Genomic DNA, 22,440 nt, shown 5'->3' on the forward strand with positions numbered 1-22,440 from the left:
TGTTTTCAGAGAGGAGGTAAAGCTAGGCTGAGAGAAGAATATATCTAGAGTTAAGCCTTCAAACACTTTTTGGTGTGTACCCAGATCAATTTATTTTTTCTTTCTGGTGATCAGAGGAATGGTAATGGAGGAAAGTCAAGTTAGTAACTGAGGTGATTACATCTTCATTTTAATAGGCATCTGGAAATTCACATCCACTTACTTAGAACAAGTCATATAGCTTAAATTTCCTCCTCTGAAAAATAAGTGTGAAACAACATGGTATATCATCTCTAAAATTCTGTAACTTCTAAATATCTTTCACTGAAACTTTCTTCTTCCTAATCTCTTTGCTGAGGCTGTTTGCAATTGACAATAATAATTCTTTGGTTGGTTCCTTATTTCTTTTTACTCTCTTTTATTTTGGAAATTCTCCATGACTTTCAGTTATTTTTCAGTTTCATTAATGAATCAATCATGATAAATGCCTCACTGAAGATCAACATAGAGGGTAGAATGAATTAAACTTCATGTTCTATTTGTTCTATTTGGTCACTTGCCTCTAAGAAAAATCTGTAGGATATTGAAAGTATTTAAATAATTACCTCTTATTCTGGTATCATTCATTCAGGCAGTCATATATTCAGTCATTCAACAAACATCCAGTAATTATCCCAAGCACAATGCTATGTTCTATAGATTTAAGAAAACAATGTATGATATGAGGCCCCTTCCTTCAAGAGGCTCACAGTCTACTTGTCCATGAAAAAGTAAACATTAATGATAGACCAGGGTAGGAGTCTAATCCTTTGTCCTTGAGTTGGTTAAAATTTCCCTCTAGAATTGAAAATTAAGGATATCTTTTCATATGTCCTACAGGCATTTACTTATTTCCAACAAGGTGCTATAAACTTAGTGTGCAAAAAGAAGTAAAGACAAGGAGAAGAAAGTCCTCTAGAATCAGATTGTATAGTTGGAGATAAATAACTCAAAAAGTAACAAATAAGGCATTGTATATTAAGTGGTAGTGAATGAAAATAGATGTTATAATGAAAAGGAATGACATTTATTGAACACATATTCTGTGAAAAGTACCTTACATTTATAATTTAATGAGACTTGGATTCAAATGAATACATGTGATTAAAATTAGAAATTTATATTGGAAATTTACACAAAGGAAAATAGAAACAATAGTTCAAAGGATACCTGTATGTCGACTAACTAGATTCAATAAGTATTTTATAATATTTTACATGCATGCATATGTATGCATGTATGTGTTATGTATATATATATATGTATCTCCTAACTATAGTATGTATCATGTATCTATCTATCTATCTATGGTATATATATATATATGTATCTACATGTAAAGTGTACTTAGTTGCCCAAGGGTCTATATCAAGGATTAGAGATGCAGCGGTGACCAAGACATAACTTTTTTTTGCATTTATTAAGCTTCAATTGTTAAAGGTAGAAATAAAATAATCTTTAACTTTTATACATAATCATATAGTCAATTATTAAATTACAATTGTGTTAAGCATTTTTCATTAGAACTATAGATACTTTTTGCTGGACCATATCAAAGTAAAATTTAAACATCATAATATTTCTAATTTCTTACATCTTCAAAAATAAAGACATTAGTCACATGATGACAATATCATTATCACACAAAATGAAATCAGTTCTAATTTCAAAATATCGTCTATTATCCAGATTATTTTTCAACTTTTTTCAGTTGCCCCAAAATGTATTTTACAGCTGGATGACTCTGAAGCAAAATCTAAAAGTCACATCAAAATATCTTATATGGATTATTTCATTTGCTTAATAAATTCCTTTTGGGTGAGTGTTAATGTCCCATTTACAGATAAGAAAATGAGGCCTTGCAGTCAGAGGTAGAGCAGGGAATCAAACGCCAGTCTGTAACACTAAATAGAGCCTGCTGTCTTTGTCCAGGTAGGACAAAGGGAAGGCTATATCTATATGGAATTGATGAGATTTGACATAGATTATCCAGAATGACTTAGTTTATCAAGGCTAGACATAGGGAAAGATGCTTATTGAGAAAGTGGACTGGTAGGAACGGAAGTGGAGTTTGTAGGGATTAACAACAAGTTTTACTGGGGTGAAAGTTTCTTGTGGAGGAGTTTTGTAAGTTTAAAAGTTTTCTTGGTGCCAGATTTAGAATTTTAAGTATTTGGTTTTTACTTCATAAGGCTGGGGAGTAATTATTGTTTTTATTTAGCAACAGAGTGGTATGATATAAATAATAAAGAATATATTGGAGCAGGAAGAGCCTCTTAGTAGGAAGCATCACTAAGGGGATATTTAAATAGTCCAGTGTGAATGGAAGAAAGAAACCAAAAGGAGAGACAACCTGAAAAAGCTTTTCAATCATGCATTAAGCAAGTGGCCATCAAACAATCCTATGTTCAAGCTTCTCCATCAAGGGCTGGGGACATACTGGTGAATAAGACACACCCAGTCTTTACTCTTCTACACTGTAGCAGGAAATCAACATTAAAAGTATTTTATGACTTATATACTATAAGCACCCAGTGGTGAAATGCAGGGTGTTATAAAGCGTATAGTCTTGCTTGAGTGGTTAAAACTTCTCTAAACAAGTGATGCCTTTAGCTGAGCTCTGACAACATTTAATGAAAACTGGATGTTATATCAGATGGCAAAAGAGAGAAACAAAAGGGACCCTGAAGATTGAATCCTAGAAGGACTGGTGTACCAGCAGCAGAAACACAAGGAAATAAAGGGAAGACAGATGATGATATGGCTAGGCTTTGTGTCCCAACCCAAATCTCATCTTGAATTGTAATCCTCATAATCCCCACGTGTCCAGAAAGAGAGCAGGTGGAGGTAATTGAACCATGGGATGATTTTTCCCCATGCTGTTCTCATGATAGTGAGTTCTCACAAGATCTGATGGATTTCTAAGGGGCCCATCACCCTTTGCTTGGCACTGACTCCTTCCTGCTGCCTTGTGAAGAAGGTGTCTTGGTTCCCCTTCACCTTCCAGCCATGGTGAACTATGAGTCAGTTAAACCTATTTCATTTATAAATTACCCAGTCCCAGGCAGTTCTTTTTAGCAGTATGAAAACAGACTAATATAGATGATATACTCAATTTCAAACATACATGAATAATGTCTCACTAAGACTCACTAAGTCCCACTGAGACAAACTAAGACTCATTAAGACAAAAAGATCCAAGTCAGCGGTAAATTTGAACTGAAGGTAGGAAATGATAACTTCTTATGCATGACTTTAGTCAGTCATTCTCCAATGCACAATCTAAAATTCTGCAAAGACAAAATTTCCCAAATACTCACCCTCAGTTATTACAAATTTACAGGAAAAATAAATCGAGGTTTCAACTCCTAATCTGAGAAATCAAAGGTGAACTTTGGGCTATGCAATGTTCAAGGCAGTGCAGACAGCCTAGAGCACAGTGAAAATTTCTTTTTTCCTCAATGTCTTCACCTCACATTTCAGGTTGCCACCTGGACCATACTGAGGTCACTGTAGGTACATCTGTCAACCTTAAATCACCTGAAATATAAAATGTCTTTATCTATAACTTATATTAACAATGTAACACTGTATCCCTAAACTATTAGTCCATTGAAATTGGGCATATTATCTTTCCTCACTTTATTTTCTTGTCTTCCTGCTAATGGTAGCACCATTCCCTCTCTTCAGTACTTTCTGTCCACCAAATATTCCTGCCCACTGTTACTAATCTTTCTCAGGGTTTGATCTTTTCTCACTTTCTTTCTTCTCTCTAGTTGTTCTCATCTACCTCTCTTGCTTTCAGGAAAGTAGGACTCCCAAGTCTGTACTTCAAGTGTGTAACTAGCTTCAGAAATGGATGACCTGTTTTCTAGCTTATTAGGTATTGCTGCTAGATATCTTTGTTCCAAACCGAGGTCATTATCCTCATTAATACTTCGTAATATAAACTACGCAAATTCAAACTAAACGCACATATCAAATTTTGTTTTCCTTTGTTTTAAGTTCTCTCTAAAGCCATTTAGGCTACGATCTCCACTCCTCTAGACTCTCTCTTATCCTACATCCTTCACAATCAAACTGGTCATTAAGATTTGTGCAATCAATGTCTGATGTGTATCTTCGACCCAGCTCTTCCTCCTTGCCACTGGTTAAATTTATTCAATTACCATTTCCTGCCTATACTAAGCTTTTTACTACCTTTAATATACCTCCTTCCGCAAACAATTTTCACATTCATTTTGAATGACTTTTAAGCAAATATAATTACAGAAATCACCTACCTCCCTGGTTTAAAGTATAAAATGGCCTCTACTAATTACAGGAAAACATGCAAACTTCTTCAGATAGTACGAAGAGAACTTCATAATTTGGTTACTGCAACTGAACTGGACTGTGATTGTCGGAACATCTCATGCTACTTTGCACCTCTGTGTCTTGTCGAACATGGAATTCTCTCTGCTTGAGTTCTCATGTGGTAAAACTCACTCCCCACGATCCCACCACCACACACACATATACATGCACACACACATACTTTTTAAAAATACTATTTTCATTTCAAAAACATCATCAAATCGTACCAGGAAGAGCTAGTTATACTACTGGTCACAAGAAAAACAGCTTAAGCAATGGTTAAGAGTGAAAACTTCAGAACCGCCCTGCCCAGGAATGATCCAAACTCTGTCATTTACCAGATATGTGATTATGGACCCATTGTCCATACTTTAGTTTCTTCCTCTGTGAAATAAAGATAATCATATCAGTACCTTTCCGTAAGACTTTCTAAAGATTAAAGAAAGCTGATGTGGTACAAAATAGAAATCAGTGTAAATGTTGACCTTAGTGTAGCACTATGTTTGGCATTTCTGTGATAGGTTTGACAATTAGGCTTATTAAGTAGTTATTGACACTCATATCTGTAATAGCTCCCTTCCAGAATGTAACTCAGTGAAGATAGGCACCATGTCTTATTCATTTTCATAGACTGTTTAACCCAGTATTGTGAATGCTAAATCAGAACTAGGAAATGTGACCGATGACATCTGCTTGACTCTAGCAAGTAGACATCAGGGAAACCGTTCCCCTCCCCGGTCTGTCTGTCCCCATGTAACATCCTAACCTAATTCTCCTAAAATACTACACCTAGTTTCACCCAAAGCAGCTAAACTGCACATGAGTTTCTCTGTCCTGAGATAAGAATGGAATTTTGGAAGCCTTGGACTATCCGTTGTGTTGTTGGCAACAAGAAGATAGAAATTTTACATTCAGAAATTAAAGAAATAGGATTGTAGCTAAGTAATTTTATTTATTTGATACTTCTTTATAGAAAGTATTTTAAAATTGTTTTTGTCATCTTTGGTTTCATTATGTTGTATGGTAACATTCTCCTAAGTAGGACACCAGTAGAACTACCATTTCTGTGCATGTGAGATGTCACACAAATATTTTTTCAACATATTGTTTCTTGAGTTAACATTGAGACATGCCTCTTAGAGGTGTGGAAGCTGATTTAAATAACTAATCCGCATACCAAGAAGCCTAACATGATTGTCCATAATAAAGTATATTATGCCACATTCACATTGCTGTATTCAACTTAGCCATCAAATCTGACTTAGAGATAAGTAACAGTAACCTAAGAGAAAAATAAGTATTACTGTAGAGAAGTGCCTGGTCCCATTTGACATAGAACACAGGACATCCAAGGGTACAGTTGCAACTTACTGCAATCCAGTTAATATTGTTCAATGCTGCTTAATGCTGATTCACTTGAGTTCAACAAACTTAACAATTTTTTTCAAGTTTCTATCCATACTACAGTTTAAAATTTGAAAAGGAAAGTGCTCACATCATATGAGGAACAATGGACATATATACAATTCTAATAGGAGATAGAATGCAAAACGATTGTGATTAAACCACAAAGTACTATAAAATATATGTGTACATTAACTTTTGCATGTATAAAATGTTTCTGAAGGAGTAGGCAAGAAAGCATGATGGTGAGTCTCCGGGAAAGGCCAATGGAGTAGTGGGAAATAGAGTGGGAGGGAAACTTACCTTTCACCGTTTACCTTTTTATATTTTTTTCCAAAAGAAAAATAAAGAAAATTATTTCCATAAGACTGTGGAGGAAAGGCAGTTATGTTTTGATGAGGAATTAGGAAGGCGTCTTGACAGTGCAGTGAAGTCCAGGCGCTTCTCTACAGCTTTTTCTCTTGGAGAGGTACCATCCTAGCTAAATGACATATTTTGTGAACCTGTAGAATCCTGTAACTATAAACTAAGCCATAGGGCATTTTGAGCATCTTACACAAGTATACGTCAGAGTTGTAGCTAGTAGGTTAAATTGTGTAAAGAGTTAAGTGTTCTGAAACTCATAACCTTCACATTAATATAGAAACATGAAACCGAATTAAAGACTCCCAAAGTTAGCTTGATTGTTATCTAAGGAAGAACAAACATTTCATAACTACACCATGGCAAATTGTGCTGTTTGCATTTAGGCAGTAGAAAATGTCAGTTCTGTCATCTGCCTGAATCTATCAAGTTATCACTTAAAAAATTAGATCAATATCATTTCTATCTAGAGCTCTGAAGGGCAGAGTAAGGAAGTGTCTGTACCACAACAGAAAAGTAAAAATCTTAATACTTTTTACTACAGGCTAACTTACAAGAATAAAAATGTCCATTCTCTTAGAGCTACCTGGTAAAACTCTGTCATCTGTTTTTACTATTGCCCTACTGCATTTTTAGCAATCCAATATGAAATTCCATCCCTTTCAGAGATGAGCAGGGGAGGTGGGAAATTTTCCCTCCCATATTCAAAATATCATCTTCCCTGTGCCCTTTTCATGGATAGCTGTTGTGTAAAAGCCTCTTGGATTCTTTTATCTGAATAAAATATATTCTTGGGGGAGATGTGAAAAAGATGTTTTCTATAGCATTGGTTTGCTAGCTACTTTATATGGGCATTTGATATTAAGCAATATGGAAACCTTTTCTTATTACACTAGGATAGGAATCTAATGTGAAGGATGTGTTGGTATTACAATAAAAATGACCAATAACTTATTAATCTTGTACTATTGTGTTACCCTGAGGATACTATTCATGGTTCTAGCCCTAACAATATTGCCTGTGGACATGAAGCACAAGCCAGTGCTATTTATTTCAGTGTGTAAATAGGATTTTTTTTCATACAGTAAAAAAAAAATATTCTACCCCGGGGTTATTGATATATTCGTGTAGATTTTACCATATTTCCACTGACTGCCAAATCCCTGAAGATGACTTTTCTGCAGGCAAAATAATGTCCTATTAGTGACCTAGATTTGCATTTTCTGAATTTCTGGAGGACACTTACCTTTAATGCCAAAGAACCAAGTAATTCTTTGCATTCCTTGAGAATATTAAGTTTTTCAAAGGCTAGCTTAGACTTCTATGGATCATACACACTTAGTCTCTTATCCACTTTGGCATTTAATATTTCGTTCATGTGAAAGAAACCTCCCCAGAAGTAACTAGCTCATGTGCTTGAGGCAAGGTTTCTCAGCCTTGACACTACTAACATTCAGCACTAGATGTTTGCTGTAGGAGCTGTTCTATGCATTGTAGCCTGTTTACCAGCATCCCAGGCCTTTACCCACTAGATGCCAGTAGCTCCCCACTCTCCTCCAGTTGTGACAATAAAACATGTCTCCAGACATTGCCAAATGTCTGCTGGAGGACAAAGTCACCCATGGCTTAGAACCACAAGGTTAAGTGTAAAAGAGGCACTTGCTATATACAAAATGCTATGTGAATCTTGGTGAAGAAGTAAACTTGCACCAGGAAAATAATGTGATAAACAAGTCACTCCAACTTTCTGTAACAACATTTGCAAGGCGTAATGCATGTATTACCCAATGCAGAAACATAAATTCACATGTTTAGAATTACCTTATTTTGTTATTCTGCCTAGAAAGTTCCCCAATAGCATGCCATCTGTGCTTGAAGTATTTATTTATTTATTTTTAACGTGATGCCTGTGTGAAAGTGTTTTCAAACCCTGACCATGGCAGGGACTGAGAAAAAGCTAAGAGTTTGGGAAACACATTCTGCAGTTCCCTCCTTGGAGTCTGGCCCTGTGTATTTTCTTTAGATGTGGTACCTGTAAGCCTCAGATGCAATAGTAGCCTCTCCTGTCATGGGTTAAGCAGGGGTTTCCTGTAAATTCATCTGGTATATATTTGGACTTGAGAAGAGCTTATTTCAGAATACCAGAATTAGCGGATCAAGACAGTATGCTGCGTCTGTACTTCCCAGAACATTTTCATTTCTAAATGACTCTCTGACTTGAGTGGCAGTCTTGGAACTTACTGGGAAGTATGAAATGTAATTCTTGTTTGATGGATAGGATTAGAGCAGACAGAACAAAAATGCATTAAATTTTCCCCCAAGGGTTCCTTTCGCTAGTATCAGTTTACTTGGCTTGCTTTCTTTATGTTTCTGTTCTCTGTTTTCCCCATAGAATTTCCTGCAAACTTTGCCTGTCAATCCAATCTTTATTGCTTTCATTTTTAATACTCCAATTGGCGCATTTTACAAAATAGACCAGCCATGCTAAAATGTAATGTGTGGTTTGCTCTGTCTGTATAAGAAGCTGACCCTGGATTTCTACCAGAAGTTAAACCACTGCACGGTGTATGAGGAAGACTATTTGTTGAGTGGCCTTGGGTGCCTCCTGTGTCTTTATGAGCCCCAAATACTGTTCACTGCCTCACAAATAAGATCTGTCGAGATAAGACCTGGAAGGAATTTTCAAATGCAAACCATGAGTTTCATAGAAAAGGACTGTTTTTTCCAGTTTCTAAGGCTCCTGCATGCTTAGAAAGCAGGCATATTAGTTAAGCTTCCACTTAGCATTTAATATGTGATGCTGGACCATCTTCTCTGGGCTCTCGTTCCTCAGCTCTCATTCCCTCTTTCAGGGACCTTTCTTCTATGGTCCTGCCACCTTGGCATTGATCATCCTGTATGGTAATCACTACTGAATTCCATAAGCTGCTCTGCATTTATTCATTCATTCAACATAGACTTATTAAGTATCTCCTATCTCCCAGGCTGTGTTCTAGGCAACAAGACAGATATACTCTCAACCCCCTTGAAGGTGACATTCTAAAATGAGAAATAGAATAAATACATTGTATTAGTCAGCTCAGGCTGCCACAATAAAGTGGCTTGATTGATTTGGTGGCTTAAACAACAAAAATTTACCTTTTCACAGTTCTGAATGGTAAAATTCAAGATCAGTACAGCCGATTCTGGTAGGGGCTCTCTTCCCCTGGATTGTAGATGGCTGCTATCTTGTTCGTTTGTTTTTTGAGAAAAGATCTCACTGTTGCCCAGCTGACGTTCAATAGCACAGTCCTGGCTCACTGCAGCCTCGACCTCCTGGACTTAAGTGATCCTCCCACTTCACCTCCCATGTAGAAGGGAATACAGACATGCATCATCATGCCCAGCTAATTTTTGTATTTTTGTGGAGGGGGGTTCTCGTCATGTTGCTCAGTCTGGTCTCAAACTCCTGGGGCTGCTATCTTGTTATGTCCTTACATGGCCTTTCCTCAGTGTGTGCATGTGAGAGCCTGAGTGAGCTCTCCGATGTATCTTCTTAAAAGAACACTAATCCTATTTTATTAAGGCCCCACCCTTATGTCCTTATTTAACCCCAGTTACTTTCTTAGATACCCAATCTCAAAATGCAGCCACAGTAGGGGTTAGAGCTTTAGCATGTAAATTTAGGGGGCACACAAACATTCCGTCCATAACATATGACAAGGATTTTTTAAATTACTACTTCGGATACTGATAAGAGAATTATAGAAATAAATCAAGAGAAAAAGGGATAGAGAACAATTGGGGCAGGCATGGCAGTTGCTAATTCATCTACAATCCTCTCTGAAAAAGGGACAGTTGAGTGAGACCAAAAATGAAAAGAGGCAGCCTTATAAAGCTTTGGAGGAGTGAGCGTTTTAGGTAGAGAGAATTTTAAGTTCAGTGTAGAGATAAGAGGGAGAATGATATCACAGGACAGAAGGAAGTCAGTTTGGTTGAATCCTAGCCGGCTATGGAGAAAGGGTTAAGAAAACAATATCATAGAAGTAGGCAATAGCCTGATTGTGCTAGCCAGTACAAGGAGTGAACATTTTGTTCTCATTGTAATGGAAAGCCTTAGGAGAGTTTCAGGCTGATTAATACACAAATACAGTACAATTTAAATGACTAAATAGAGAAACTCAAAGGGGTATTTTAGAGACTTACACATCTTTGTTAGACATAGTAAATGTTCAATAATTTTTTAAAGTGGAAAGATGAATGTACCTTATATAATAACCTTTTTTAAAAAATCAGGTTTATTATATATAATTTGCATACAGTATATTCATTCTCTTTAGTGTACAGTTCTGTGATTCTGATAAACACACACAATCATGGAACCACCACTGCAATCAAGATATAGAACAGATATCTCCCCTCCTCAAATTTCCTCATGCTTATTTGGAATCAAACCCTTCCTCCAACCCTGTATAGTTTTGCCTTTTCCCTAGTGTGATATAAATAAAATTTTATAGTATATACCCTTTTGAGTTTGACTTCTTCCATTTACCAAAATTTACTTGAGATTAATCATGTTGAATAGTTTCAGTAGTTATTTTCCTTTTATTGCTAAGTAGTATTCCATTGTATGGATATGCCATAGTTTGATTATTAATCCAGAGGAAAGGACATTTGGGTTGTTTCCAGGTTGGGTCAAGCATGAATAAAGCCTTTATAAACATTTGGATTAAAGTTTTTCCATAAACGAAAGTTTATTTATCTTTGGTTAGTATGGAAAAGTGGGATTGCTGGGCCATAGGGAATGCATATGTTTAACTTTAAAAGAAACTGCCAAGCTGTTTTCAAAAATGGGTGTAATGTTTTGCTTTTCCACTAACATTGAAGGAGAATTCCACTTTCTCTGCATCCTTGTCAGCTGTTAGTATTGTCTTTCTTTAAAAAAAAAACTTTGCATTTTCTCTTTTTGTCATTCTATCAGGTATATAGTGAGTGACTTCTTTTTAAACATCACAATTATAAATTTAAGGGTCTGGTGAGTATGGATAGTAAGAACGTGATGTACAATGGGGTAACTTTTGCATCTTCATTATTTTTTTAACACAAAAGAGTATGATCTTATCAAATCATTGTTAAGAGTTAAAGGACATTTAAGACTATAATTTTAGTACATTGAAGGCCATATCTTTACTTGAAGACTTTTATAGGAATTAAGCTTGAAGAATTTACTCCTTGAATTCTGACAACCTTGAATTCTAGACCTTCCTTATTTAATGGGAGTCTCATGGAATGCTTTCTTAGAAAGATAACTCATGAAAATCTCTACTTAAAATATCAGTGACCCCTGAGGTGGGACGAAGTCTTTGTCCCCCAGATTCCAAGCTCAGTCATACTATTTAAAGAAAAAAAAAAAAACATAGTAATTGAGTTTTGCCAAAAGTACAATACAGTGAAGAATTGTACCATCATTTCTCACATGCATTTTTCCAATCTCTCCTCGCATCACTGACATATTCCATCTCAGGGAACCTGGCTTCGTCTGTTCTGTGGTCGGCCACTCTACCTTTTCACTTACCAGTAAGACACGAGGGAAACATAAAATTCTGCTGAAGAATTTGAGCATTCAGTAACTCATGGACTCTACAGTATAGCCTGGGTAGAAATGGAGATTTCACTGATTTTCATATCCAGGAGCTACCCTTTAATAGATCTCCAGAAGAATCATCCCTCCTCTGATTTGTGAATTCCTGATCTTGTCTAGTAGCATTCTACAATTGTTCAATGAAGGGCTCTGGAGGACTAGAAAATTCAGTGCTTTTTGCAGAGTTTATAGGAGCATGTCATATAGGTTCAGTGTCTCTACCAGTGCCTTGACTTAATCCAGAAAACATTCCTATTCCAACCTAGATACAAATTGTCCTCTTGCTTCTGTTTTCATGGAGAAAGTGTTTTCTGCATGAGGGCATGGACCTATGCCTCACACAAAATATCAAGAACTTTCTAGGGACTGATATTTATTTCCTGACTGAAAACATAGATGCAGTTCCTGTATTTGTAACATCAGTCATCTTTACAAAGTGTGGTGCTTTCATTTTGTCTTTCTTTCAAAGCCTTTTAAACAACACTCATGGCTTGTCTCCTCCTCTTGGTTAGAGACAGTATTAAATTTACCTGGCATAAGAGAGATTTTGTGCAGCTAATTTCATAATATGACTCAAAGTCATTTCATTCAGAGCTACTTATTTCTCTTGGTAGAATCAATAATGTACATTTCCTGGACGTTTCTGTTAACAGTTGGTGGAAAAACATGCGGGTGGAAATTTGTCTTTCCCAGAGGTGCTTGGTAGCATTTGTTTGGAGGCCAGGCATGTAGCAGCTTCATGAATCTTCTTTTTTTTGTTTTCTGTTTGCAGATTTTATTCTTCACCGTACAGTATTGCAACCAACCGCATGATTCCACAGACATCTATCACACCATTCATTGCTGCTTCCCCTGTCTCCACATACCAGGTATGTCCGATTTACCTGCACTTTAGGAGATATCTTTCTTTCAGCAAGACACTATTTAGAGCCAAAAAGGACAAAGTAGAATGAAAAGAAAAAAAATTCTCATAAACTTTAATCACATCTTAATGTAGTGACAACACAAGTTACGAGTTAGCATACTTTCAAGAGCCTGTTTGCATCAATTCACTGGATAATAAAATCCACTCTGCTTTTCATTCTTCCTGCTGAGTTTTCCTGATTACGCCACTTTCCAACCAACCTTAAGACAGTTCTTTCACCACTGGGAAATTATTTTGTTTGTTGTTTGTTATTTTGGTTGCTCGTGATCCCTATTGTGTCTTTTCTAAAAGCACATTTCTAGCAGTTCCTTCGCTCACTCCAGGATATTTTATCATTGTCATCTCATTTTGTCATGGTTGTCCTGGTAAAGCTACACAGATAGATGTTAAATCATACTTCCCAAGAAACAGAAGAAATTATCAAAGTGGTAAAATGTGGTTTCTAGTCCCTGCTCTTATTTTATTCTCAGTTCCCGAGAGACCAAAAGAGACCTCAGGGGTTCCACATGTTGAAATGCTGGAAAGTCTGAGACTGAATGTGTGTCCTCAACTAGATATTATAGCCAGTTAATTCCAAGTACATAAGTGGATTAAAATAGTTACACTTCTCCCTCAAACAATACTCCTTATTTTATTCCTCTGAGTTATTACGTATGTGATGTTAACCTCTTCTCTACCTAATATTGTTCTTCAAACAGTTCTTTCCAATTCTAATTAGAAAACACCTATATATATGCTGCATGTAGAAAGTGTCTAGTGTCATTTCTTAAAAGTTTAGAGAGAGAAAGAGAAAGAGAGAATGAAAGCGTGTGTATGCATGTGCTTGAATTTTGCAGATGGTGGTGGGGGTGGATGTTACATAATGGGTAAAACTCTAATGTTGCAGACTGCTACTAATTCAGTGAAGTTTTACCTTGTTCAGTCACTATATACTTCATTTCAGGATATCCCAGTTGTCAGAGAATCAAACTTAAGACTATGTGCACTTTTCCTTAACTGATTCCCCTGAAGCAGATCATTTTCATTCTTTTTCTGCACTCAGATTCTTGAAACATGTCCGTGGGCAAATGGAATAGATTTTCATTTGAATTGCATTAGAGGGTCTCTGAATGGCTGATTTCTTAATTGCCTTTCCTTGAGGCCCATGAGGCTATGTGCAGGTGCTGTTCAGTTTTTGTTCTTCCTGCAGGCCTGCCTGGTTGTAGTGTGTGTGTGTGTGTGTGTGTGTGTGTGTGTGTGTGTGTGTGTGTATTTCCTACATTTTTTTTTTTTTTTTTTTCTTTTTAGTGTGTTTTTCTTGGCAGACACCTAAAGAATGACCAGGAACAGAAGGGTGTAACATACATTTTTGGATTAACCTTATTTCTCTTGTAATTTCATTCTGTAAGTATTAATAATATATTCTCTGTGTGGCCCTGTGCTATGTATGGTCCTGAAATATGAGACATACTCATCAGAAACCATTTACCAGATTTATAAACTTAGGCTTATTATTTAATTTCTCTGTGCTCTAGCTTTCTCACTTATAAGGTGGAGATAATAATATAATTGTCTCAGTTCACATATGAAAAGCACTTACCACTATCCCTAGCATAATGCTTTATTATTATTATTTAAATGATCTACAGTTGAGACTGAGGTGTATAAAATAATTTGAGAACAGCACAAACAATATGTTATTGTAATGAAATGCTATATTGAGTATATCAAACTAGGCTCTACACTGATGGAAACCTAGGGGAAGAAGCTCACTGAAGAGGCCGAATAGCTTGGCAGCAACACAAAGATATTTAGATCCAAATGCTCTTTACATGTTTTAAAAAAAATAATTGAGGAATGGATTGTAAAGGGACAAAAGTCAATACTGGAAGACCAATTGGGACGCTATTGTAGTTGAGACCTAATTTGGCAATTAGGGTAGAAGTAGTAGATTGAGAGAAAAATGGACATATACAAGACACATGTTAGAAGTAGAACCTTCAGCACTTGATGGATTACCTATGTCTTGTGCAGATGAGGGAATGTATAGAATCAAGCATGATTCTTCCCCCATTCCAAAACTTTAAAGAAATTTTTGGCTTTAACAATGAAAGGTTTGTTGATACATTTACTGAGATGAAGACAACTAGAGGAGAAATGAGTTCTGGACCCATGAGGTTAATGGTCCTTATGATGTGTCAAGCAAGGCACCTGGACCAGAGACATACAACTGCATGTAATGAGCTTATAAAGGGCATGTAAAGCCATGGCAGTGAAGTCAATCATAGGGAGACAGGGTTTAGCAAGGGAGGAGAAAGGAACCCAGGACCTCCAACTTTGCAAGGTTAGGCGAAAGGAAAAAGTCCTGGCAGGGAAGGCTGAGAATTAGTGTCGTTGTGAAAAATAAAGATAAGGTGAATTAAGAAGAAAACAAACAAATAAAAACAATAAAAAGAGCTAACCTCTGAAAATCATAGTAAGTCAAGCCAATTCCTCTTGAATTATTGAATATTGATGAGCAAATACCTCTTTATGATAGTCACAACCAGGAGGTTCATTAACATGAACATTATAAAGCAAGGAAGTACTTATTTCAGATAATAGGTCCCAACTGAATGTAGCCCTCAATGGTCAAAGTTAAGATAAGATCCAAAGGTCTAAAGGTTTCTATTTCCTTGGTTTTCATGTTTTGGATGAAAGACAGTCGTTGTTTCTAGTAGGACTTATTCCTCTACCATAAAGTGATCTAGAACTGTCTTTGCAAACAATGCAGCTTGGAACTTTTTTTTTTTATTTATCGCATTTTAGGTTTTGGGGTTCATGTGAAGAACATGCAAGATTGTTGCATAGGTACACACGTGGAAGTGTGATTTTCTGCCTTACTCCCCTTCACCTATATCTGGCATTTCTCCCCATGCTATCTCTCCCCAACTCCCCACCCCCCACTGTCCCTCCCCTATTTCCTCCAACAGACTCCAGTGTGTAGTGCTCCCCTCCCTGTGTCCATGTGTTCTCATTGTTCAACACCCGCCTATGAGTGAGAACATGCAGTGTTTGATTTTCTGCTCTTGCGTCAGTTTGCTGAGAATGATGGTTCCCAGGTTCATCCATGTCCCTACGAAGCTTGGAACTTTTTAAGTTCACCCTTGGTTCCTGCCTCCTGATGGCTTATTAAAGGCAGAGCCAATCAACAAACTCTCGAAAGCTCTCTGGTGACATATCAGCCCTTCTTCTGGTATTTTCCATCGTCTTTGAGACAGAGAATCAGCGCAGTTACAAACAGAAATATGGTCCCATATGATTGCTTTGCCTTAAAGACAGATATCTTATTCATTTCTGCAGTTTCAGCATATAACAAGCACCAGGTATAGAGTGGAAACTTAAATCAGCATTTCTCAAAAGAGAGAATAAATAAATACCCAACACAGAGTGCTGCAAACTAGAAATAAAATGATAAAAATAAATGTCAGCTTTGATTATGAAAAATTCTTACATCATTTTTATCATGTCTTATATACAGTATTGATATGTTTATTATCAAAAGAGAGACTATTGAAGTCTCTATCTAGGGATCAGTATTCTTACAAAGCTATGAATTTTCTGTCACACATATTTTTTCCACTAAAGGAAGCTATTTTGGTCGTACAACAAAGCCAGTAAAAAGAACTGAGCCAAAACTCTCTAATACCAAGGGCTATGGTGAGGCTGATCTAGGACATGGTAAATAGTATATCTTATTTTATTTAAAAAAATAACCTCGATATATAATAGTCTGTTAGCTCTGCCAGGAGCACACAGGCTGCAGAAGAAACACTTGTAGATTGCAAAGTGATATTTAAAGAAAAATGCAGACTTGATAAGCATTTCTATGTTTGGTATATTTGGTTTTCAAGAAAAGATGTTGAATACGTCATTTGATATGTTAGCTGAATGCGGCTGTTTAGATATTTGTTTGGTCTGCTATTGAATTTTTCATTAAAAATATGTGGTTAACAGCAGCCAACCTGATTTGCATGTGTGTGTTTCTGATTTGTTCACCGCAATGCCTCCCGTCTCCTACATCTTAATCACACCCAGGCGCCCGCCCCATTACATTACCAGAAGGGAGGTGATGGACATCCTTTGACTCTCTTCATGACCCCCTGATAATCCTGTTTCACACACAGGCTCCCTGCTGTAGGAAACACAAAAGCTGCCACTGTAGTTTTTTACTTCCAGTCGATATTCTGACAGACTTGATCTAGCAAATTAGTATGCTGTGGTAGGGGCACGACAAAAGACCCTTTTGACACACTCTGAATCAATACCAAGGCCGACAGAGAGCCATTTCTCCATAGTTCTGTTATTTTTCCCCTTTTGATGACCCTTTGCTTTTTTTTTCCCCAGCTTATATGACCTTGTCAGATTTAAAAACATAATGTTACAAAAGTCATCCTTGCACACACATGTGCACACAAAGACCACGTATGACATGCTAAAATTCCTAATAACAATGTGAAAGAGAAACGCAGCTGGTGACGAAATTCAAGTGCCTTTAAAAAAATATTCCTTCTTTATACCAAAAAGAAAGAAAAAATAGAAAAATGATCAGACATCATGAATNTATAATCTGAGCTCTCCCTGTGACATTCAGCTTATATAGGCCCCTTTCATTTGGCTGACACATGGTACATTTAAGAATAGTTGGCTGGCTGATATGCTCATTTTTATTTGTTACACCAATTACCCATGAGAGAAAATAATTACAAACTTGCTTGAGTTAAACCTAAATAACTCCCCCACATTTTTGGTTTATCTCTTTAGCTCTTCCCACAACTTTTACCACTTGGACATATTTCTAAAATGGGATCACTTGAGCACTTGGAGTTACAAGCGATGACAGAAAAAAAGAAAGTCTTAGCAATCAACTCTTGCTTCCTTCATTACTTGTCAGGACATCCCTGAGAGTTGATCTTCAAATGGCCTCTGAGGCCTCCTAAAACTTTAGCCTTCACTATCAACCTCAAAATATGCTCCAAGACCCAGCCTGGTCCATGTGGGCACTGAAGTTAGCTCCACTGAGATGGGAAGTTGCTTTACCTTTTAGCATGTTTCAGGGACCAGTTTAATGAAATCCAAGACTTCCCTTTTTGCCCTTAGTTTTGAGGACGAATTAACTGTAAAGTCAGATGGACTCCACTTTCTTATGACCTAGTGTGACTCCACTGAACACAAGAACCACGTTCTCTCTATGATTACTTTGTGCTAATAAATGCTGTTTGATGCATAGGTCCAGAGTACTTCATGGATGCCTCATCCGCCATACGTTATGCAACCAACAGTAAGTGTTCTCAGTCACCTGAGGCTAATATTTCTATTATCCGAGTACAAGCTTTTGGAATGCGTAGAAGCTTTGGGGTAAAGCTTTTGTTATATTATGTAACTCGTTCAGGCAGCCGTATGCTCCAGATAAAAAGCTGTTCCTGAAATTCTACAAAAGCATGTACAATAGGTAGCTAGAGACAGACATAACATAGAATTAGATAAAAAGAAAGGGTGAAAAAGCAAGAGAGTGAGAGTGAGTGTGTGGAAACATTATTGGAAGAAATAGCAATCAACCACTCAAGCTGAGTCTACCATTTCTTATGCATGAGAAATTTCTGCTTTATGCAGGAACTCAGAACTCAGGACAATTACATGTATTCTACAAGGAAACTCTTTCTGTTTCCCTTCTCTTTCTGATACGCTTCTCTTTCTTGACAGTCTGATATGCTTTAGGGACAATCTGGAGTATCATGGCCAAGTTTTGATGTGAAGCAATATGTTTCAAATATGAAAGTAGTTGTCTGCATATAGACGAAGTTATATAGATAGATGGCAAAGTGTGTAAATATTTTATGTTGATAACTATAGCAATTCTCTTTTTCTTTAGCAAAAACTTTCTCCCTGAAAAATATTCAAACTCTACTTTCTACTTGCTAGATTTCCCATTTTGTGGCACAATATTACCTCAATTCCAAGTGAAAAGTATGACATATGACATTAGAATCTAGGCTGAAGGCTAATGATTGCATTTATCTTTGTCTAGGTCTTCCGGGTTTTCTAGCTCTGTAGAAGTGCGAGATAGAGATTTCAATAGCAACAAACTCATGAGAGTGTGAGGCAGGGGAAAGAGCCCTAGACCGGAAGTTGTGTGACAAGGTCTCTGGAGACTCTTCTGGGCATGCCCACACCTGTGCATTTGTTTCCTTTTCTGACACTATATACTTAGTAGTGCTTTTGTGAGGATCAAATGAGAGAACATATGTAAAGAGAATGTAAAGTTTAGCATGCTATGCACTATTTTCATTGCCCTCATTATTATTGAATGTGTTCATTATACAAGAAAGCGGCAGTGCTAAATTTTAACTCCTTTAGAAGATACATGTAAATAAGGTAGTATATATTAAAGACCAGGGAGCTAGATACACAGGCATCCTTTTCTTGGACTCAAAGAATTAGAGAATCTGCTTTTCACATTTGAGCTGTGCTCATTTTCTTTTTTAAATAAGGAAGCTTCCATGTTGCTCCAAACATTTTGATAGTTTGTTTTTTATTTAGAGAATAAAATATATGTAGTTAACACAGCAGAACTTTGTGTCATATTTTGTAAATCCCCATATTTACTATTATTTACGCACCTTGAGGGCTTTCTGAGTTCATCTGTTCTATGGCCTATAATTCATACCAATATGCAACACATCCAGGCATCACTTTTCTGTCCAAGTCATAAGGTAAATTCAGGATGTGCTGCCAAACCAATACATAGCATAGCAGAGACCAATCCAACAGAGGAAAAGGAAAGGAGCCCTGCCAGATTCTCGAGAGGAGACTTTCTGGAAGGAAACAAACCACCTTCTAAAAAATGTGTTCATCCATAAAGCACTAATGCTAACTTAGTCTTCATATTGAGTTTTAACATCATCTCTTTGTGGCCAAAAGGAGTGCACATCTGGCAAAATATGAATATTTTACCAGATGTCAAACTATGTAAGATTCTCCAGTACTTCCAGATCTATTAGGGGCAGGGAAGATGGTTGTGTGGGACTGTTTCAGCTGTCCCTCGGGGCCGTAACAAAGGTTTTCACACTCCTCCTTTTCTACCCCAGTATAGCTTCGGCAGGGAAGATGGTTGTATGGGACTGTTTCAGCTGTCATTCAGGACCTTAACAAAGTTCTTCATATTCCTCCTTTTCTACCCCAGTATAGCTTCAGCTTCATGTTTGCATGTGTTATTTCTGTGTGTGTATTATTAGTGTGTGTGTGTGCACGTGTGTGTACTTTAATTTGTCCCTTTAGATTTTCCTTGCTGTGACTGTTACGCAGAGCTGATACCATTTTCACTTCCCATGACTAGATTATGCATCATGCTTGAGCTTAGGCCACTAAGTTTAAATGTAATCTTTATGGCTGGAGTGGATTCCTAGAAAAAAAGAAGTGGCTGGGCCACCCACCACTTTGCTGTGTTTTACATGGAGTAAAGGGCTAAACAGTCTCATGAAAATACAGAGTTTCTACCATCAGTCTTTGCCCTGTAATAATCTTGCTGTTTGTCCATATCACAGAAGTAACTTTACCCCACTGCCTTTAATTTTATCAAAGTGAGGGTAAATTACTCTATGATACTAAAATGTAAAATATGAAACTAAAATATAAAAATATTTAAGCCATCTAATACTACAAATCTAAGACTACAAAAAACCTGAATCTGAGAAGAATTAATGAGGAACTTGATGATTAACAGCATGGATTCTTGGTTGAGCTCATTAGGATAGGAAACCCTTCTTATCAGTGCGGTATTGAATGATTTACTCAAACTTTCTGGGCTACAGTTTTCTCATTTGTAACATGGACATAATAATACATAAATAATTGTGGTTTGTTCATTAAATGAAATAATGCATTAAAACTCTTAAAATAGTTTCTGGAAGATGGCAAACAATAAATTATTATTATTTGGTTGTATTAGTAGACTTCTCATTATGCTTTAAATTATCCCAGTTTTATCTAATGAGCGTTGTTATAAGAACAAAGTTGAAAATAAGCAGCTTTGTTGAGAATCATCTATTTCTTCCACATTCATAGTGCTCATTACCTTACTTCGCTAATGAGTTGGGTGGAGAAAGACTGGTTATAAACAAGACAGATTGCTTAGAATTGTACTTATTTCACTTAATTTCTAAACATTCAACACCTAATACTGAAAAAAAAATGCATTGAGAATCTCTTCATTCAGTAACTGGAGACCACTTTACAAATAGATTCAAAGTATCAAAATCTGTATCTCAAAGATATTGCCCATAATTCCAATTTTCTTGCAACTTTTCTTCTCTATCACATTTTCTCTTTCCTCATTTTATGGTAATTTCATGCATGAGCTTTCATTGTACAGGACTATACCTCCCCCATCACCAAGCATGTACACTGACTCCTGATTTGGAGCCTGATATTATCACCTAGGCTAGAAGCCCTTCAGATTCTCTCTTAGGCTTGACTTGAAGGGCTCTGAGGTCTCAATCTGGTTTGTATCTGGAGAGAAAACAGTGCTTCCGTGAAGTTCTGAAGTAGAGCACAACGTCCTTGATCTCTTTGCTAGGGAGGATGAACGGGTAAACTGGTGTGGTGACAATTGGTAAGAGAGAAATGAAATGGCACAGGGAAGGAAAGGGAACATTAAAGGCATGAAAGAATGGAAAACATAAGCATATAATGTCTACAGTTTACCATTGATGTTTGTTTCTTTGGAGATTTAATTTTCTAAGTAGTATGCTTGTAGATTTAGAAAAAAATTCTCTGGGAAAAAAAGATAGATGTCTCCTTGCACGGGTTATAATTCTGGTGTTTTAGAAAGAAAAGATATTTCTTTTATTGGACCCTGGGAACTTATTGAATCTCCTAGAAAGCTGTCAAACCCCATGCAGAGAAGGAAAAGTATTTTTGTTTGTCTTTTGTTGTTGTTTACCTGAATAGAGTCTGAGAACACAGCACTGTTAGACTAAATTAGGAACTCCCTTTTTGCTGAGAAGAAATAAAAATGCTGAGTTTGTCAATGTAGTGGGTTATTTGTTTCTGCTTCTCAGCACAGACTTCTGTACTGCATGCTGAAATCTCACTATTACACTGACAGAATTTTAATATTGACCGACTGCACCAAATATCTACTCTACAGAGCAGTACGTTACATTGGAATATCATGTGAATACACAATTGAAATTTCTGTGTTTCAGTATGTTGGATATTTTGTTACATCTGCATTACTGATAAGGAGAAAAGATGATCATTTTTAAGAGGAAGCAGAGTTCCACTTTCTTAAACTTTATTCAAGCTCATTTGAAGCATAAATCTTCTGTTCTTGATATGGTTAGTGTTATATCATCTTAAGGAGAAAGGTCAGCTTTCATTTTGACTAAATTACAGATTGGTTATCTAATTACAGTATTCTAAGAAATGCAACATGCCTTATTGAATCAATACATGATTTGTTGCCATGGCAACGAATGGCAAAAAAGTTGCAAGCAAATAAAAATGCTAATTGTTATGATTAATAAACTCTAAGTATTGAGCTAAAGAGCCAATATAAACTGCTCCTCTACAACCAGGCTGTTTAAGAAGCCCTGGAGCACTTACTTTGGTCATTCTTTGCCTATAAACATGTAAGGCCTAGGGCCTAGTTTTGGAGTTGTATCCTTCAAATTTGTAGATGTGTTTTTTTGAGAAGGCATTATCACCAAATTTGCCTTAATTACTGTAGAAAATA

At 36.6% G+C, this 22,440-nt stretch overlaps 1 protein-coding gene across 12 annotated transcripts in view; it reads left to right on the forward strand.

The window, feature by feature from the left end:
* The window catches only part of RBMS3 (RNA binding motif single stranded interacting protein 3), a 764,636-nt gene that overhangs the window by 629,659 nt on the left and 112,537 nt on the right, over window positions 1-22,440 (forward strand). For 9 of the 12 annotated variants that reach the window (XM_037727769.1, XM_037727772.1, XM_017498262.2 and 6 more), the window contains 2 exons: window positions 12,534-12,630; window positions 17,935-17,985. In XM_037727769.1, the coding sequence (XP_037583697.1) occupies window positions 12,534-12,630; window positions 17,935-17,985 (148 nt within the window). The remainder of the gene's footprint in view (window positions 1-12,533; window positions 12,631-17,934; window positions 17,986-22,440) is intronic. The other 3 variants (XM_037727774.1, XM_017498265.2, XM_017498266.1) reach the window with 1 other exon arrangement.

This window comes from Cebus imitator, unplaced genomic scaffold (genome assembly GCF_001604975.1).
Source record: "Cebus imitator isolate Cc_AM_T3 unplaced genomic scaffold, Cebus_imitator-1.0 Scaffold239, whole genome shotgun sequence".
In the NCBI taxonomy this organism is placed as follows: Eukaryota; Metazoa; Chordata; class Mammalia; order Primates; family Cebidae; genus Cebus; species Cebus imitator.